Raw genomic sequence first — 20,911 nt, 5'->3', positions numbered from 1 at the left:
TTACACATGTAGCGTTAACATAGTAGTTTACGCGTATCGAAACAGTAACTGACACGTCATTATTGATTGAGAAATTTCACAAATCTACCAACTTATAACACCCAAGTTTAAGTCAGGTAGGTACCACTTAACTTTGTTTAGCTTCATTAATCAAATAGGGTTTCTGTGAGAAAAAGTAAAAAAGAAAAATAAGAACACAAAACTTAAACGACATTACCCGTTTGTATTCCCCAATAAATAAATAAAACACCACTAAACAACAAAAGCAATTGTCATTCTCATGTAGCTGTTGTATTTCTATTGAATTGATTATTGATCTTTTCACTTGTTCTTGAATCTTGGGTTTCATTTTTTAATTCTTTTGATCAGGTCTATTTCGGAAAAGGTGTTTCTTATCTATTGAAAAACCAGTCATACACAAAGTATTGATCAACCCTAAACGACCTAGCCAGAAAACCCAATGAAAAGCAAGTCCTCGATTATTAACAAGAGAAAAATAATATATTCGATTTTTTCTTTCGAATGACATATCAGTTCACATCTCAATAAGATTATAGGTTCCGTTCCAGAAACCTTCTTAAAAAATAAGTACTTATTTTACAACTTCTCAAAGAAAAATAAGAAGGGTTGTTCCAGAAAACTCAAATAAGCAGCTTATTTCACATTTTCAAACTCAAAAATAACGTAAATGAAAAATAATTTTTCAATTTTTTTTACACCGTATTAAAAATCTCAATGAGATCTATCAAATAAGATCCATATTGATAGAAAAATTATTTACGTAAACACATGATTTTTGAGCTTAAAGTTGCCTTAACCAAAAAATAAGTACTTATTTCTTATTTTGTAGAACAAACCTTATTATTGAACAAAAAATAAGAACTTATTCAAATTTTGAAACGTGGCCTAAGTTACTGCCGCGTTTTCTAAAAAAAAAATGAAGGGAAACCTGATTGTCTTCTCCTTTGCCCTCATCGAAGATTCGACGAAGTTTTCCAATAGTTTATTACCTTAATTTTGTTTTAGTCCAACAAAGTCAATTAGATACCATGATAAGTTTACATAAACTACAGTATTACTAACGAGTAATGATGCTAACTAAGGTTATCTGATTCAAACTTGGGTTTAGTAACCGGAGAGACATCAGTTGAAATTCTCTGTCAACGATGATGTGACACTTGCTAATCGGGTAGACGTAAATCCCTATACTTCCGCTGAACGCATATACTCCTTCCGTCCCTAAATAAATATCCGATGAGTATACCTAGATTTTACAAAAGATGCATATTTTTCGTTTAAAAAATTAATTTTTTCTTCACAATTTAATAGAACTTATTGTTATCTATTGATTGGTGAAAAAAATTAATTTTTTTTAATGAAACAAGTGCGTCTTTTTAACAGTTTAAGTTTACGCGCCGAATAATTATTTAAAGACGGAAGAGGTATGATTTAATCCCGCCCATCAAACGGGAATTTAATAGGATTTCTTCTCGTTTACTTTCGTCTCTTCCTCTCGTGCTTATAAACATGTGCGGACTAGTTTATGATAGCGTGACAAGTACTACATATGGTATCAGATACGTAATGTATTATTTTAGAGAATAAATTCTTGATGCCATCGGTGTAAACATTTGTTTTCTCCAAATCAATTGCGTTACGCTACGTCGCCATGTTTTATTAATTCGAACCACTGTTTTGATACGTGTCGAAATTTAATTGATTTGGAAAAAACAAATATTTACACCGGGGTTGTAAATAATTTATTCTCATTTTTTTAAGCAAGAGAATTCCTAGTATCATTTGCAAATAATTTGACATCAGAAGACTATTATATTTATATTCTTGACCAAACAAACTGGATAAGTGTATTCGATTCTCCTTAATAATATGACAGTTCCTAAAAAATAATTTTTGCACGACTCCTTCGGATAATTGGTTAATCTGAGATTTTTTGTTAGGAATAAAATTGTGATCACCCATGAGATGCTTAGTTAGCTGTTTTTTTTATTTTATTTTGTTCTGTTCTTTTCTCATTTGTCCATGTCGAAAAAAAGGGAGAGTCTATAATATACACCCCTGAAAAGGGTGTACCATATGCACCTATTTTATGGTTTATTCATAACATTTTAGCGTGTTTCGTATCCTTTGTTCTAGAATTCATAACTTTTCTACAATATGATTCGTAACATTTTTATTATAATTCATAACATTTTGGTGTATTTCGTAACTTTTATACGATTCGTAACTTTTTAAAAATACGATTCGTAACATTTTCTTTATAATTCATAACATTTTGAGGATGCATATGATATCCACTTAAATAAGTGATCCGAGCCTTTTCCCAAAAAAAATATTTCTTTAAGTACAGCTTTTGATCGATTAAAGTAACGTGGTTCGGACACCTTAGTTGTGAAAAAAATAATTTACTGCAGCTTTACCGTGATTGCTTTACATTATATGGGTGGAAGTGAAAAGAGAAAAAGAGAAAAGGAGAAGGGGTTGTGAGATTTACTGGTTGGTCGCCCAATGAAGAAGACTGCTTTGGACCAATAGGTAACTAAGAGTAAAAAAAGATAGTGGCAATAATGTGAATGGAATTATAGGGTTTTTTTCCTTTTGATAACTAGATGTCTAGACTAGCTTGTGCTTACTTCGACTAATGCCGGGGCATTGAAGTCAATGATCGAACAAATCTCCAGTTGCTCCCAAGGTTTGAAATATTTGGCCTTTGCGGGATCCAAACTTGCGATCATTTTGAAGAACAAGTTTTTTAATTGCTTTCTCATGTTCACTTGGCCAAATTCCTTCGGGTTTCTATGTTTGTTAGGTGCATTTGGAATTTTTGTTGGTTATTTACTTATATAACCCGTTGGTTCTAAACTCTGAGTTTTTTCTTTGACCAGAGTTGGAAGGCTATAGAGGGTTTTGCACAGCCAGTTTAGGTATGGGATGTTTATGAAGGGAATTGAGTTTTGAACATTGAATTTTATTTGGAAATAGGAATTTCAATTTGTCTTCTTTTACAGTAGGTTGACCAGAGAATAAGGTCATCATTTCATATGAAAAATGGTGTTGTGCATCATTCGAGTCGTCCGTTTGGTAATCCGACGATCTAAAATCTCATCTCGCCAATAAACAGCTCGGATGCTAGCATGGTGGAAATGAGATTTGGACCGTTGGATTGCCGAACGGACGGCTCGAACGTGCTGTGCACCACCTACACAACACTATCCCCGGTTCGAAAATTATGATCTACAGTAAAATTCATTTCTGTGCGCCACTACTTTTCTGGAATCGTCCATGGTGAAGAAATGCCAAACTGAAGTTGCCAATACTACTCCATCCTTTTAAAGGTTCATTGGAAAAAATATGTCTGTTAGCTGTTTTCTGTATTTTATTTTGTTCTGTTCTTTTCTCATTTGTCCGTGTTGGAAAAAAAATATGTCTGTTCGTGCAACTTTTGATTTTCAAACATTAATCGACTTATGTTGATCCAGACATCTGAATTATAAAAATAATAATTTACTGCAGCTCCACCGTGATTGCTTTACGCCTTTACATTTTATAGGTGGAAGTGAAAAGAGAAAAGGAGAAGGGGTTGTGAGTTTTACTGGTTGGGGGCCCAATGAAAGAAGACAGCTTTGGACCAATGTTGGACTAAGCGAAAAAAAAAAAAAGATTTTGGCAATAATGTGAATGGAATATAGGGTTTTTCCCTTCTGATGACTAGAGATGGTTAGGCCAGTTTATGCTTATTTTGACTAATTTTGGAGCACTGAAGTCAATGACCGAACAAACCTCTAGTTGCCCTCAAGATTTGAAATGTTTGGCCTTTGCGGGATCCAAACTTGCGATCATCTTGAGGAACAAGCCTTTTAATTGCTTTATCATACCCACTTGGCCAAATTCCTTCGGGTTTCTATGTTTGTTAGGTGCATTTGGTATTTTTGTTGGTAATTTAAATATAACCCGTTGGTTCTAAACTCGAGTTTTTTCTTTTACCCAGAGTTGGAAGGCTATAGAGGGTTTTCCACAGCCAGTTTAGGAATGGGATGTTTATGAAGGGAAATGAGTTTTGAACATTGAAATTTATTTGGAAATAGGAATTTCAATTTGTCTTCTTTTACAGTAGATTGACCAGAGAATAAGGTCATCATTTCATATGAAAAATAGTGTTGTGCACCACCTATAAATCTCATCTCGATAATAAACGGCTCGGATGCTACCACGATGGAGATGAGATTTGGACCGTTGGATTGCCGAACGGACGGCTCGAACGTGCTGTGCACCACCTACACAACACTATCCCAGATTCGAAAATTATGATCTACAGTAAAATTCATTTCTGTGCGCCACTACTTTTTGTGGAATCGTCCATGGTGAAGAAATGCCAAACTGAAGTTGCCAATACTTGCATACTTTTGAAGGTTCAATTCATTGGATCGACCAATCACATGCCTTGTTTCTTCTTTTTCCTTTTTGGGTGCATGAAACACACATTGCCTTGTTTGTCACTCAAGTAATCCTTTTATGGTGGTAGACACTGTAAGCATGATGATCTTGCTTTCCTTTCTTTTTCAATCTTTTCGTTAATTTCTTGTCTTGACATGCTTTTGAGTTTACAACTAGGTTTCCTTTTGTAAAATCCAAGTCAGTGTCAATAATCTTGAAGGATTTTGTTTAATGGGTGTTTCAAGGACACTTGATCATGTGTTCCTTTTGTAAAATAGTAGTTTCATATACTTCAATTATTATTTTTTGCTCGACGGGTAGGAGTACTGATCGGAACAGTTTACGCGCATCTCGACTATTTCCTATATCCTGTCCGGTCAAAGGCAGACTATCCACGCCAAGACTAGGAGATTTATAAAAGATTTTTCTCCCATAGCCTGGCCCAATTAGAGGTTGCCAAATTTTGAAACCCAGAATGTTTGGGTTTATAACTCATCCATGTTGGCATGTTGCCATATGGGGGTTGCATATAGTACTTGTTAATGCGTGTTTAGAGAGAGAAAGAGTGTGTTATCATCCAAACGAGTATTATGGATCAAATGTTGGACTTGTAATCCTAATTTTCCATTTCTTTCATTTTTCCATTCATATTAATTGTTGTAGAAACAAATTTCCACTCGTCCTCTTCTTTCTGAGTTTTTGGTCGATTTGTCCAATTTTTGTAAACGAATTGGGCGAATACCCACTTTTTGAAACGTTTTGTAAAAATAGTCCATCGCGATTTTGTTTTACAGAGCTTGCGTGGCAACAAAATCCACTACATCACGCATTTTGAAAATGTGCGATGGACGATGGACTATAGCGCATTTTAATGCGCAATAGACTATTTTTACAAAACATTTCAGAAAGTGGATATTCATCCAATTCATTTACAGAAATTGGACAAATCGGCCCAAAAATTCTCTTCTTTGTTGTGTGGCCATTTTCTGTCCTTCCAAAGCTCCGGCGTCCCAATCACTCACAGCTTGCACCTTATCCTCTATTTATGCTTTTAAAAACATGAAATTGGAAATCCTGTAGTGCAACCCGCACTACAGGTATTGTAGAATGGTTGATTCGGCCGTTTATTTTGACGCTGACGGTTCGGATTTAATCCGAGCTCTTATTGATTTGAGTCATCCATTGCTCAAATTAGAATCTTATGGGATTCGGATCGGATTTGAGTCTTATCGAATTCAGATTTATTATATTCGAATCGAGTCCGGTCCATTGATAGACCTAGGTCACACCTTGTGGAAAAACCACTATGATTTCTAAGACGTGTGGATCTAGAAATTGTTACGGGGTAATGCAGAATGTCCTCTGCCGGTTTGCACGATAGTTAAAGACGTGTGGATCTAGAAATTTTAGGGAACCAAGGATCTATCTTGCTGTGCCTCAAAGCGTATTAGGCTGTTGTGCCTCAAGACATATAAGGTTGTTGTGCTTATTAAATGGGCATCGTCCTGAATCAAAAAGACGCGATCTAAATTGTTCACTTTGTAAAAGTTCATCGTGAAGAACAATTATTGGAAACGTCAAGTTGATCGAACGTTGATAACCTAGTCAATAAATCACTCTTTTGGGCTCGATTTTTCGGGGGACATCAATAATTAATAATCCATACGTAGATAGGAGTATGTATCTGTTGGATGAAGGTCGAAGGAAGATTAGGAAGCCTTAACTGATAGTATAAAAAAAGATTAGGAAGCCTTAACTAATATATAATTACCAAACCAAGAAAATAAGAGGGATATGTGCCCTTTGTAAGGACCCGCCTCAGTTAACCTGCTAACCCTTTGTCTAACCACGTGACTCAAAAGATTAACTTTAAGTTACACAATAGTTGGTCGGAATCACTTATATACCAATTAAACTTCCCTTTTATTGGCGATGTAGGATCTCACACCCTTTTTTTTTTTTATCCGCGATCTCGCACCTCTCTCCGTCGTTAGCTCCGTTGGCCCCTTGTCACTAAGAATGTTGTTTGTATAGGGTCTCTCTCTCTCTCTCTCTCTCTCTCTCTCTCTCTCTCTCTCTCTCTCTCTCTCTCTCTCTCTCTCTCTCTCTCTCTCTTTGACATTGCTCTAAGTGGTAAGGATAAAACTTAAGTTTCACCAAGTGGTCGGTTTAATGGGTAAGTATTTGAAGTTTTTCGCTCGATCAGTATTTGAATTCAAGTCTCCATAGGCGCTTAGTGAGGCTAAAATACTTTTTCGTGTTGGAGCACACATTGAGATATTTAGTTTCGGCCTAACATAGGTGTGATGCGATGAGATCCCATGTAGATGGCTAGGTAGTGTTCATGGAGTAATATTTCGTGATGACATGTAGGGCAATCTATCTGTACGTACGTCCATCTTGTAGATTAAAAAAAGGAAAATGTTACGATACAATTTTAAGGAACTTGTTCATGTACCATTGTACCGTATCAACCCTGGATAATAAAAATGAAAAAGAAAAAGAAAAAGAAAAAAGAGGAGTCATCACCGGGGAAAATGGAAAAAACAAAGTAGAGTTTCCTTGAATACATTACTAAATTTTTCCACAGCATTATATATTTTTTATATGTATATGTATATGTAAATATTTTTCACCCATCCCACTTTGTTTTTATTTTTATATGCCTTTTTGTTTTGGTGTTTTTCGTCTTGTACCCTTAATCAATCAATCAATAGTACCAAGCAAATGTGTTTTGGCCGTCAAAACATCTAAACCTTCAATTCTAATTTTCTAGATTTAAAAAAAAAAAATTTGAAAGAGAGAGAAACGTGGGGAGGAGAGAGAGAAAATTGAGAGAGAGAGAAACGTGGGGAGGGACTAGGGAGAGACGTGGGGAGGGGGTGTGAATATGGAGGAAAAATTATTATATGTCTCTGGAGCACAGTCACGTGATGCCTCATACTCATTCTCCACCATACACATCTTTCAGGGCATAGAATTTGAATAATGCCAGCGTACATCGAACATGGAACAGGAAAAAAATTGAACCATCTTTTTTATCAAATACTGTTGTGTCCGTCCGTTTGATGTGCGGGGCCAAAAAAACACCAATATTTTTTTTTTCCATCCCGTCCAACGAACGGGCACAATGCTTGTAGTTAATACACAACAGTTGTGGTTGGTTGTTCCAAACTACGGGAAAAAAAAATTCTTTGGATTCAAAAAACATTTCCTTTCTTTCTTGGTGAACAAAAAAATACAGCCTTAAAATTCAACAAATTGGACTAAAATTAGGTCTTCTAAACAGGAGTGTCAACTTTCGCCTAACAAATTGAGTGAATTATACGCCATGCATCCTTAAGGAAAAGTAGTAGTAAAAATAGAAATCATGGGGTCTTCGGATGCACTGAATCGAACATGGGTCTGTTATTGTAACTTATTATCCACTGACATTAAGCTCGAGTTGGTGGAACAATATCGACCTATTTTTGTAACTTGTTATTCTCTAACATGCAGATTGAAAAAAAAAATGGAAAAAAAAATTCTGAATAATTGATTTTTTTTTTCTTCTTTTTGTCATATGATAGGATATTACTAGTATGATGGTAGAGTTAGATTACTACGGGCCTACGTCGGTAGACCAACATTGTTCCATCGACTTTGAACCTGAAACCTCACTAGGGGTGTTCAAGAAAACTGTCCGAGCCGTAAAACCGGTCTGATCCAGATTGCTATCCTATTTGGTCCGATTCTACGGTTTTACGGTCAGGTTATGGTTCCAAAAAAATAAGAACCGTTAATTTTGATTTGGTTATTGATTCTCAATTAATGAACGGTGGTTAAAACCGAACCGAACCGTTTAAAACTAAGATAAGTATAGAAATACATATGCGTGTGTAATTAAATATATTAATTGAATTTGGTAGTTAATCTTTTCTTTGCTAAACTTAATTTTTTTAGAGATGAAATCTAATTTGTTAGAAAAACTTTTATTTTCTTCCTTCATTTTCTATTCCAGCAGATTATCTTCCTATTTTTTTAATTTTATGAGTTCATATTTTGTGAATAAGTGTTTGGATGCTAATTGGATATAATCGGAACCGAACCAAAATCGGACTGGTCTTGCGGTTTGGTTCTGGTTAGGTTCCATGCATATATTGGTTAGGCTCTAGTTCTCAATTTTCTAGAATCGTTTGAAATGATTCAGTTACTGATTTTCTAGAGAACCGGACCAATTCGAATCGTTTACGCCCCTAAACCTCACGCACTGACACCTATAAAAAACGTGACACTCACAATCGCTTGATCGCTCGAGTCTGAATAGTTGACTTGACGATGGCACCCTTCTTTCTTTTGTGGAATGTTGAACCCCGTCTATCACGCAGCCTCGGGGGACCACGGCTCCATTTATTTGATTTCTCCCTACAAATCATTTGATCAACCCCGACAAAAAACGAGTCAAATTTTGGAAAATTTATGGATGGTCTAGAATCTAGAAAGATAACCCACCTCCATCCGGGAATGCAGCCAAGCACTTTTGCGCGGATGCTGTGAAGCCGATCCGACTGTTCATATAGGCAATTGAAGGCTCGGATGTTAATCGAGTAATGGACGATTCAAATTTGTATGTGCTCTGGTTTAATCCAAATTATCCGTATCAAAATAAACAACTGGATCAATCACTCGATACCGCTTTGCAAGGAGATGCTTGGCAGCGTCATTTTCTCTAATTAGATTTCCTCTTTAAGAAAGACGTCTTCTCAGTTCTCAATTGTAAGATCTCCAATTGTAATTGGTTATCCTTTCTCTGTCGTGGGCAGAGGCGTCACGGTCTTCATTTATACAGTTCACCAAATTCCGTGGGGTGGACAGGGACACTATTTGCAAGACTTTTGACCAAAACTTTTAGGGTGGACGGGGCTAATTTATATTTATGACTTTTGTCAATTTAGTTGTTTTTTTCTTAATCTTTATAAGTTTCGAATTAAATATAAATCAAAGTTGAAAAAAGTTCACGAGACAACGGGAAAAATTCATTTTAGTTAGTAATATACTAACTTTTTTAGCATTTTGTGGGTCTTTGGCTTTAAAAATAGCGATGGAGATAGAAACTTCCCGACCTGAGTACATGAGAGGAATAGTATTTAAGTGCTCAACTTGCGTTACTGTACTCGTTTCCCCTCGTATTTTTTCCTCTACGTAGTTGACCGTCGTTAGTATAATCTTTATAATTAAACTCGTCTCTGCAGGAAAATGCTCTGTAGCATCCCCTCACCTTGATTTTGTCCCTCATTGGTGGTGCTACTGGTACAGATTTTAAATCTGTACCAGCGAGTACAAATGGCTTTTTGGGTCTCTTTTGGGTCTCAAAAAAATGATCGGAATCGCTCATTTTGTTTAGAATACTTTGTTTATAATCCTTGCAAAAAATAAGCTCAATCCAATATGGGTCAGGGCATTTACAAAACATTCAACTTTGTTACAAAATTCATGCCTAAATTCTAAAGCAAAGTTGGATGTTTTGTAAACATCCTTACCGGTACCGGACTGAGTTTATTTTTTGCAAGGACCATAATCAAAGTATTTTAAACAAAATGAGCGGCTTCGATCATTTTTTTTGACCCAAAACATGCCCAAAAAGGCGTTTGTACGCACTGGTACAGACATAAATCTGTACCAGTATCATTTCTGATTATATTTCCTCTTTTAGAAGTTTTCTCAATTGTAATTGGTTCTCCTTTCTCTGTCGTGAGCAGAGATGTCACGGTCTTCTTTTATATATTTCACCAAATTTTGTGCCGTCGATAAGGGAAACACATATTTGCAAGACTTTTGACCAAACCTTTTAGGGTGGGTGGGGCTAATTTACCTCTATTTCCTTCTTCTTTTTTAAGAAAGATTTGCAGGGAACCACGTAAAGTAAAATACATTTGGATCTATTTTGGGTTTCATAAAAATCTTAAAAAATATTCATAAATTTTTGAATATTATTTTATGGGGCCCTGTAAAAAATCAGCTCCAATGGACATCAGTAAGTAATATAGACCAAAATCGAAAAAAATTCTTATGAGACAACTGGAAAAGATCATTTTAGCTAGTGAAATACTAACTTTTTTAGCATTTTGTGGCTCTTCGGCTTTAAAATTAACGATGGAAGAGAGGAACTCCTTGACCTGAGTACATGAGAGGAATAGCATTTAAGTGCTCAGCTTGCTTCACTGCCCTCGTTTCCCCTCGTATTTTTTACTCTGTGTAGTTGACCGTCGTTAGCATGATCTTTATAATTAAACTCATCTTAAATTCTGAATATTAAAAAGTAAAGACACAAAATTTTTATCGTGGAATAATTCTTCATTTCGTATTATACATTACCAAAGAGAGTGTGTGTAACGACTAATGAGTATCTCACTTATAAAAGGCCATAATATACAATTTCCACAAAACCACGATCGATTTTTGAAGATTTATTTTTTTTGATAGGCAGATTTTTGAAGATTTATAAGTAATTGTTAGTGAGTGAATGGCGCTCTAAGAATGGTTGCAGAGAGTTTTAAGTAAACATGTGATCTACTTTTATTAATAATACAAAAATAAAAAAGGATCCTCTCTGTCTTCTGAGAGAGAGAGAGAGAGAGAGAGAGAGAGAGAGAGAGAGAGAGAGTCCACCGTGTGCAATGCATGAACAAGGAAAACAGTTATGTATTGTGGCAGATGGACATTAACACAAACGTAAATGAAGTATTCATAAAATTTAAGCAAAAGAGAAAAAAGTACGACACAGCTTTAGTGTAAACCGATAACTATAACTCAGTTGCATGAGAAGATATTCTTAACATGATACAAGCAAGCAAAAGTAATTTCCTTTTCTTCTGGAACAATGCAGCAAAATTTAGCCAATTAATGATAACCTGTTCTAAAACAATTTGTCTGTTACTTTACTTGATTCTCTATGCGACAATACATTTTCCAGCAATTTACCGGCAAAACCAATGTCGATACCTTCCTATCCCTATTCTTATTGTCTACCAAATCTGCAGGTGAAGTACAAAGCAGAAGTTGTAGCTGAGGTCCTCCAATGATGCATGCAGATACATACAAAAAAAAACGCCCCGCGAGAAGAATTCCGGAATATCTAACGGCTGAAAGGTCAGTCCTAAAATCCTGGCTCTTCAGCATCCTCTGAAACTACAATGTTGCTTCCACACTGCGAGCGAAGCAAGCCAAGCGGAAGACCATAAGTATACAAGACTGCAAACAGGGAAACCAATTCTTACTAAATGGAGTAAAAATTGAAACTTCACGTTGATGAACAATTAAGCAACAATGGGGGAAGGAGACATTCAATTTTATAGTAATAACATTCTTATTTAGGACATAACTAAACTCTGAATTTGAAATGAAAAACATTTCACGAAGAATGAACATTGGTAACTGTAAGGAAAAATCTGGACCAGAGAACAGGAAAGCAGAGTCTCTCCACTCAACAAAACTACTTAGAGGGGAAATATTCATACCAATCAGGAGATTGGGACTGAAGTCGATAAAAATCTAAGATGCAACAACCTGGTCATAGACATAGTATGGCAGAATTTAAGTACAAATACCAATAAGCTATAATTCCCCATATCAAGAGTAATCACAGGATCAAAACTAAGTCTCTAAATGAAAATCCAATGAGGGAACCTATTGGCAATGCTGGGAGCCTTGGAGAGGCCGTCAGAATTAATCTGGACAAGCCCTAACAGAACTAAATGCATATTACATGAGTACATGAATATTTTTGATTACTTACATTTTATGTGATGCTAGAAGAAAAGTCTGTGTCAATGAAAGAATTAGCTTTGCCTTGGTACCTGAAAGTAAACCACATTCTTCTTTACTTCGTTTCAGAGATTGTAATCATAGCAACTCCAGAGTAAGAGTTGACTTTGCATAATCAATCAGGAGCACATAAATAAAAATGGCAGATATAGCTTTTGTTACATGACTACCACTTAAGCCACAAAAGCACAGCCTCTAATTGTTGCATCTGCTCTCAAAAACGGGAGTAAATCCTCCATCTCGAAGTTCCATTCAAATTTGACTATGACACAGAACAAAATCAAGTAATTATACGCTGGCATTTTCAAGGAAAGAGGTTATTTTCCATTATGATGGCATTTTTTATGCATCTCTAAATAAGCTGGCTATTGTTACCTCGAAAAATGTGGGAGATAGCACTCGACCAGCATGAGAAAAAGATGGAAGAAAAGAGGAAAGGGATGTATGCACTTAAAATCAAGGAAAGGAAGGTGGGTGTTGACAAGAAATACATGCTACAACTCTTAAAAAAGAAGAACAATTATGATTTCTTCATTAATTGGCGAACACTCAAGGAATTTTCATTTTCTTGATCACCTGCAAGTTTATTAACTTATGTTCTATTTGATGCCGCTCATATATAGAGTTCACACAAGGGTAAGGGAAAAGAGTTGGTTGATAAGGAAGAGAGCCAAATGGCTACTACTTCTTCCAAATTAACTTTCCTTATATTGTCCTACACGGTCACCATTTTCTTAATATATACATGCTTTAAGTTACTTGATTTTGTTGGACGCATGGTCTAATTTACGCCGCCTGCACTACTTAAATAATCATCACTATATTCTGCATTCAAAACCTCTACATGACCATATCTATGGAATAGTTTAAACTACTGGTACTGCTTTCGTACCTATTGCTTTACTTGTCATAGCCCAATTGTAACATCAGGTGACGATAGCTACGGCCCCGTATAAGTCGCTGCCAAAAATACTGGAGCGAGTTTTGAAGGCTCGTTTGAATCCGCTCCTGGACAAGCCTGTTGTATTTTCAGTAAATCTAATCACATGGCATTCACACACTATTAAGTAGTTCCGTACATGTGAAGAAATCTTACCATCTCACAAGACATCTTTGAATACCCCGAGTTATGGGGCGAAATAAGGATGGGTCCCGTTGGGCGTATAGCAAACCAACCTGAGAAGGATAGAATAAGAAAAATATAGCGGTTATGTTTAGTCATCTAGAACCCCTAATAAGAATCACAAGAAGTCTATGATAAAATGCGGTAGCCAATCCAGGCTGAAAGCCTCAGACATCTAATCACGCACAAAAGCCAATATCCAGGTAACTGTGGTTCGCGAGTGATTTGGGAGTTTAAAATAGGAAATGCAGTGCAGAGTTAAAATCCCAGATTACCAGAGAGCAGAGACACATGAACTTTAAAAAGAATAGAGATACCTCTACCAATGCAACACAAGAAGGATCATCCAGAATTTCAAGGCTACAATCAGCTAAATAATTAACCTGCACCAATTCAAGTAGAAGAATGTTCACAAATTTAAATGGAAAAACATTGGAAAACAAATATCCATAGTAATAACAGCATAGATACATATAAGTGGATAGTGGATGCATCCTCTAACTGCAAGATTATTACACTGGTAACAGAAACAAAATATACTTTTGGTCAGGAATTGAAGAAGTGACAATAAAATGACGTAGAATGGAGCACCAACAGAATTGATGACAAACAAAGACACACAAGCAACATTCTCATAGGTTGCTAATCAAATATTATCGATGTCGAAGATTAAACCCAGTTTCCGAATTAAGTTTCCTCTATGGGCCCTAGGGAAATTTAAATTCGTAAACCTACATTGTTGATCACACATGGGACACCCCAGTGTCACAAGCATTCCCCAAATCAAGACTCGAGATCGAGTTTTTCCTTAACGTAACTATCACACAAAAAAATGTTAGGAACTGGGACAAGGCACTAGCAATCATGATGTTGAATATGAACCATAACTATTTTCATAGCAAAGAAACAAAACCAGAACAGAACAGGGGTCAAATTTAAGGGAATACAAATTTAGCAACAAGAACCACAAATAATAATAACAAAAAGTAAAACTTCAAATGCAGCATAATCATAACAAATACTAAATAAGATAATGACAGGGAAAGTAGCTAGATTCCTTCGGTTATAACCTCTTTGAAACCTCATTAACCTCAGCAGCAAGCAAAAGAGACACATGTTAAGTAGGAAAAATACCCCAAACTCTGTATTAACGAGAGACTGAACGAAGTCCATTAGTTGAAGCTTAGCCCATTCTAAGCGCAAAGCAGGGTTGTCTGTCCGAGGAGGATGTCTCCAAGGAGCACCAAAGCGTAATCGATCTTTTGGGATTTTCCCATTTCTTGCATCATTAGCAAACTTTTGCAACAGCGACAAAGCTTTATCCATGGCAGGATTTACCACAGTTACCTGTAATTTTGGATCAAAATACCAACGGAGGATGCAAAAGGGCATAAAAAAGTGGTACAAACGTCACAAAACCAAGCAATGAAGATACGAATACTGAAGTGTGAGCTCAAAAAAGTTGTCTTTTAATTGGTCAAAAAAGAGAGAAACTATATTGATTAGTATCCGGAATGGTATCCTAACATTAGACATAGAAATGAATATAACCAACAAGAAAATCTTTATCTTTGCAAAGACAATATGTCCCATTGGTACCTATCTACATCGGGACCAACATGATCAGCATAACCAGAGATTTATGCATTGAACTGAACTTTTGGTTATGTTGGGTGTGGTTATATAGATGCAGCAGTCTGGTGCTGATGTGCAATCCAAGTTGCCAACAACGGTTTGCAGGTGTTGGTGTGCAACCGAAGTGGCCAACAATTGGGTTTTTTCTGGTGGCAGTGCCTTAGTAGTGGAAAGTTTTGAAGGTGGTGCTGGCTATTGATGAAAATTGCTGGTGGCGGCGACAGCTGATGAGCGATGCTGCTGGTGGCAGCGGCTGACTGCTGATTAACATTGTTGGTGGTTGTGACCTTTGAGTGATTCTCTCTTCTTCTTTTTTTGATTTGGTGGTCAGGTGGTGGTGCAATTGGGAACATTGGTGGTGGTGGTGGTGGATAGAAGAGACAAAGGGGGAGGGGACTCTCTCCCAGGGGCTGGCTTGTGTTTGAACAACGTGATGGTGGTGGGAACCAACTTGACCCACAATTTGGTCAATGGTCCTTGGAATCCACCCTAATGGTAAGTGAAAATAATGTCTACACACTGATGCCTCATCATGGAATTATTGATCTACAACTTGATTTACCACTTTCATCCAATAGATATTGGAAGGGTTCAACTTCAAACTTCAAAATAAGAACATTCAAGCAAAACCCGAGACTGACAAGAAATACATATCATCCCTCTTAGTAAAAAACAATGCAACAATGTCATTCCCATCTGTCATCTATTCGGCTCAGTGAAGAATTGTATGCAGTGAATGATTATTTCAATCAGAAAACAGAAGCCAGTACAATAAGTCAAATAACAAACAATTTCCAAGGACCTTGCAAACTGTCAATACGTCAAACGGTTATCTAGACTAAACCTCATTCTCGTATTGAAGCAGAATTTATATGAGAATTAAACTTCAGAAAGGACTTGGATCAACCTTGCAGCTTATTATGGAAACTTACTTGTAGAAATGCTAAATATGCATCTACAATGTCTTCAAATGTACTACCCTTCTCATCCATGACCCTACAATACCCAAAAGGTGAGTGAGCAAGGAAGGTTAAATCCTACACGAATATAAATTGAATACAATTTCACAGATACACTTCTAGATCAAAGCACAGAATTAAAAACGTTTGTTACAAAGGTTTCAATCTATCGTAAGCTACGATTTTATGATGTCAAATTGTCGAGATAAGTAAGATGGCATTTATTCTTAGAATGGCAGCAAATGAGAATCCTACACATATCACCAGGCACTCAGGAAATCACCAAGTTGCGATGTTTAAGATCTCGACCGTTAAAAACTAAAAACACTATAAATCTAGTTATAGGGGAAATAAAGAAACCAGTGAATGCACAAACGTTTAGAACTGTGTTTCCATACTTCTATTTCACATGATAACTGTACCTTCTAAATCTCGATACCTCCTTAGAAGAAAAGGCGTACCCAGTGCACGAAGCTCCCGGATATGTGGGTCTGGGGAAGGGCAATGTACAGGCTATCAAAGCTTAGGGTCTATTTGAGGGGTCAAAACTGTTCAATATAAATTTAATGACAGTAACACTTACAGCAACAAAACCTATCTGCTAAGCTTAAATAAGCATTAAAATTAGTTAATGCACATGAGACACCCTATCAATACATAGTCATATGCCAAACTAAACACCTGAATACTTACTTCTGGTAAAAATTGCTTTGTTTGAGTGCGTAAAGCTCAAAAAGATGTCGTGGGCTAGGCCCTAGCACTTCAACAACCACATTCCACTGCAGTTTCAACAAAAATATTGAAGTATTAGCAATGAGCAATCTCTCCTATAATTCCAAAGACCTCGTAAAAGCAAAAAAATAGGAAACATGCATTTGATACTTGCCCACCTCAGATGGACTGAAGTAATCATCAACCATATGCATTTTAGCTTCTTGTGGAGTCCATCCAAAGGCCTGCAAATGGCAAGAGTAAGATCTACTGAATTGTCTATGTATTATACGTGCCCATCAGAGGAACAGAGCCCAATATATAAAACAGACCATTGACAAACAGACTGTTAAAATGACAGAAACTAATCAAGCGGGATGCGTGGATGCTCTCACGCTGCACACACATACAACCAGTCATTAAAGAACAAAATAAATCAAATGCAGTGCGTGTAACCTCTCGGGATATGAAAATGTCTGGAAACCCAAAATCCATGAAAGCTCGGTAGGAATAATAGCTGCCAAATAGGAATAAGTGGTCAGATTACGATAAATGATTAAGAATAAAATCACTACCAGTTAACCAGTTACCATCAATGTTAAGAGACATTATTTGCAATGAAAGAGGGTATCATGACCCCAAATTAGATCAGAACGTTAAATACCAATGCACAATACTTCCGACAGGACATGCAAAAATGTTTAAGAAAAGAAGAAAACACTGACAACATAATGTAGAAGGTCTTTAGAATCCATTACATAATATTTGATGCGTTGTATAAGAGGACATCAAAACTGTGGTTCCTATATGTCTGACACGTTAACAATGACAAAAGCAATCAAGGGCATAGTAATAGATGCTCGCCACCACCAGATTTGTTGATGTGACCAGAACCTTCTCGCATGAGGAGCGTGAAGGTTTCTTAGCAAGTTGAAACTTAGGAGGGTTGTTAGGTTTCAAAGTTCAAACTCAGTTAGCAACAAAGAAAAGACCAGAGAACTAAAGGAACAAAATAATGCATGTTGAAAGTGAGAAATGGCTGAAGAAGGACGGTACCAAAATTCATCGTGCGATGGTCGTGTCCTTACAATCTACAGTCAAGTTTCATAGGGATTCAATCTTTGATTGACCCACAATGGGGCTGCCGATGTGTGGCATTGCATTTCAAAAAAAGAAGAGCTGCTATTCAACAACAGTCTCTTACTCTGTTGTGGTCCTCGTATGCAATACCGCAGTACCTGATTAATGGTCATAGTCCTACTATTCAATCCAAGTTTTGGGACTGTCAAAAAGCGACTGGATGCTTCAAGCACTCCATGAGTATGTAAGTAGATTATGTGATCTGTAGATGATGAATCACAAATTGACTGCTATATTTAGAAGCTAAACCCTAGATCATCGAAATAACCATAAAAGACTACAAGCATCAATGCCACAAGATAGAAATACAAGCATTAGTGCACCGTCGAAACTTCATACACGTGAAATCTGTTTACAAATCTATGGCCATGTTTTACTCCATTTCAAATTTGCCGTAACAAACATAGTAGAACTGTAATAACTTTTCACCATGTATAATTAAGTAGGAATAAAAATAATAACCAACATGCCGAAAAGGTAAGTGTTATTAATGTGAGTTTTATACTTCCAACCAAAATCGCGTGCCAATTTAGACCCGTTGCACAGCAAAAGTTACAGCAAAAAACAAAAGGCTGCAACCCATGCACTAATTCATGAAACTAAATCCCTTGAAGTCAACTATGTGATGCTGACTAACATTACATAGTCGTTGATGGAAAGAGCTCTGGATCAATAACAACTGCAAAAACAAAGAATTCAGAAGCACTGTACTGAAATTACCTATCTGATGTCACAAGAATGATGGGCAAACACCTCTCATTGGCACCCAGAGCAATTATTCTCCATATTAAACTGTCATGGTACAATGACCCACGGACTGTTGAATCATCTGTTAAAACTGCATGCTTTAAAACTTCAATGTTGTTTATAACCAGCTTCGGCTGTTGTATATTACATAAGGAAGAACCCGTCAACTCCAGACCTCTAAAATACACAAAATGATAACCAAGATCACATAAGTATTCCAGACATATGACATTCTTGCTAGTCCCTAATTAAGCTTCTGGGTCAGGTGCAATGCCATGGTGACTGGACTTACGCTTAAGTCTTAACTACTATTTGGTTTGCTGAAAAGCCTGAAATGATTATTCATGTGTGGAGTGGTGATTCCTTGTCCTCCCAATGGCTAAACTTTCACGTATTCACCTAAATTGGTGAATGATGATTCCATATGTAAATTACAATAGATCATTTGTTAGTGAATCAAATGTCGGAATGAGCAGTCATTCCCATTTAGCTAAACCAGTCCTCCCCATACCCCCTCAATTGGGGATTACATGGGTATTGTTATTGTAGAATTCTAACCCGGCCTTACTTATCACTGACCAATTCGATAGCAATTTCGTAAGAAGTTGCCCTTCCGAGCATTTACCTGAAAGTAGTCAATTTCAGCCCCCGAAGACAACAACTCCAACAACAAACACGGCCAATCCGTCGCAGAATTGGCCAAACTCCTCGAAAACCCACCGGCCCAATTCAAATCCCTAACAGCATTCCTTCTCCACCCTTGCTGAACCCTAATCACCTCCTTCGCCACTCTCAACCCCGCCATGGCTTCCTTAAAATACGCAACCTCTTCCATGCTCACCTTCCCCCCCTCAACAATCCCATCCACCTCATCGGCATTTAATCGAGCAGATACCGCGCACACAGCCCTACCCCACAGCACCGAATTCGAAACCTTATCTGATAAAGCAGCTTTCGAGCTTTTCAAATTCGATTGGAGTATCTGACGGAGGGTGGCATTGAGGCCGTGCCATTTGTTTAGGGTGGTGAAGATTTGGTGGGAGGTAATGGTGCCGAGTTTGACGCCGGTTCGGGCCATGGATTCGAGGCAGCGTTCGAGCTGGGTTTGGAGGGCGGGTAGGGGTGGGGGCGGGCAGTTGGACCATGATGTCCATGGGAATGACTGGCCGTGGGCAGGGTGGTGGGATTCGATGGGTTGAGCGAAGTCGACGTAGCCGGTGAGGTGAGGGCCAGTGTTCCACTTGTCCAGTAGACCTGGAGAGAGAGATAGATGATGAGCAAGACATACAAATGAATAAGGGGGGGGGGGGGGGGGGGGGGGGGGGGGTGTGGCGATTAGTTACGTTCGAGGATGAGGGTGGTTTTGCCGACGCCGCGGGGGCCGTGGAGGATGAGGGGTTGGGGGACGCGATGGTGCTGGGCGTGGTTGTTGAGGATGGTTTCAAGGAGTGGACGGGGGATTATCCTCCATGTTTTGTTCACCATTTGCTGCAGCTGCTGCTTCTTCTTCTTCTTCTTCTTCTTCTTCTTGTCTCTGGGGAGTAGTAGTCCAGGGACCAGATGGGGACTAGGGCTAACCCCCACTGGTGCTTCTCTTTTCGGTAATTTCCTGGCGGGCGGCCTGGCCTGGACTATTCTCCAGCTGTTAACTCAAATTTGAGATGCAACATTGGACTATTGGAGAATGGTATTGGTGGTGCATCCCTGCCAGGCGCCGGTCCGCCGTTTATCTCGGCACAAAATGATTTGGATTGAAATTGAGCTCATAAAAATCTAAGCTGTTGATTGCTTGGCAAAGATCCGAACTGTCGATTGCCGAGATAAACGATCGGATGGGGTGCTCCAGCACCGGGCCATACACTCCCGCTTGGCAGCATCTCCCATTCCCCATCGGACCCTCCAGGCATAATAATTATTCTATGAGCATGACCATATACAATTCATCTATGTGGTGGCCCCAAAAATGACCAAAGAGCCATAACAACTACCACTCTATCAAAAGTCAGTGGACCATGGCCGGGCTTCACAGAAAAACCAAATTCGAGAGGGTATCGTTAGGCATGACTTGAACCCATGATCTCTTGGCCACCCAAACCCGGGGGAGTGAGCTGTGAGCCCCTAGGCTACCAACCTGGTGGTGCGCATCTATCTGCAGCCAATAAAATGTTTGTATTCATTGGAATTTTATTTTGGTTCAGAAACGTAACAAACTACTCTCTATATATTACGGATTAGTACTTGTCATTTGCATCTGTAGCACAGTGGCCGCACAAACACATCTCCCAAGTTTAGTTTCTATCTTTGATGAGGAACGAAATGAGTCCTTAATTTAATATGTGAA

At 37.8% G+C, this 20,911-nt stretch overlaps 1 protein-coding gene across 6 annotated transcripts; it reads right to left on the bottom strand.

Annotated features, from left to right (window-relative positions):
* Window positions 1–11,216: 11,216 nt before the first annotated feature.
* LOC131330727 (uncharacterized) lies at window positions 11,217–20,265 on the bottom strand. Of its 6 annotated transcripts, none has more exons than XR_009201182.1 (13): window positions 19,914–20,265; window positions 19,196–19,824; window positions 18,544–18,704; window positions 17,140–17,200; window positions 16,863–16,928; window positions 16,666–16,751; window positions 15,946–16,009; window positions 14,513–14,725; window positions 13,696–13,761; window positions 13,352–13,431; window positions 13,148–13,273; window positions 12,227–12,287; window positions 11,217–11,638 (listed from the first exon to the last, which is right to left on the bottom strand). XR_009201182.1 is itself a non-coding variant. In XM_058364408.1 (12 exons), exons 1-11 carry the CDS (start codon window positions 20,053–20,055, stop codon window positions 13,156–13,158), a joined length of 1,686 nt encoding a protein of 561 aa, XP_058220391.1. In that variant the 5' UTR covers window positions 20,056–20,247; the 3' UTR covers window positions 11,217–11,638; window positions 13,148–13,155. The 6 variants fall into 6 exon arrangements, 1 of the variants encoding a protein (XP_058220391.1); XR_009201184.1 differs by having other exon boundaries at window positions 12,227–12,362; window positions 19,914–20,248; XR_009201185.1 differs by lacking the exon at window positions 12,227–12,287 and adding an exon at window positions 12,288–12,362 and having other exon boundaries at window positions 19,914–20,248.
* Between the last annotated feature and the right edge of the window lie 646 nt (window positions 20,266–20,911).

This window comes from Rhododendron vialii, chromosome 6a (genome assembly GCF_030253575.1).
Source record: "Rhododendron vialii isolate Sample 1 chromosome 6a, ASM3025357v1".
Taxonomy (NCBI): Eukaryota; Viridiplantae; Streptophyta; class Magnoliopsida; order Ericales; family Ericaceae; genus Rhododendron; species Rhododendron vialii.
Note: the sequence above shows the minus strand (reverse complement) of the source record. Positions and strands in the feature narration are given on the sequence as shown.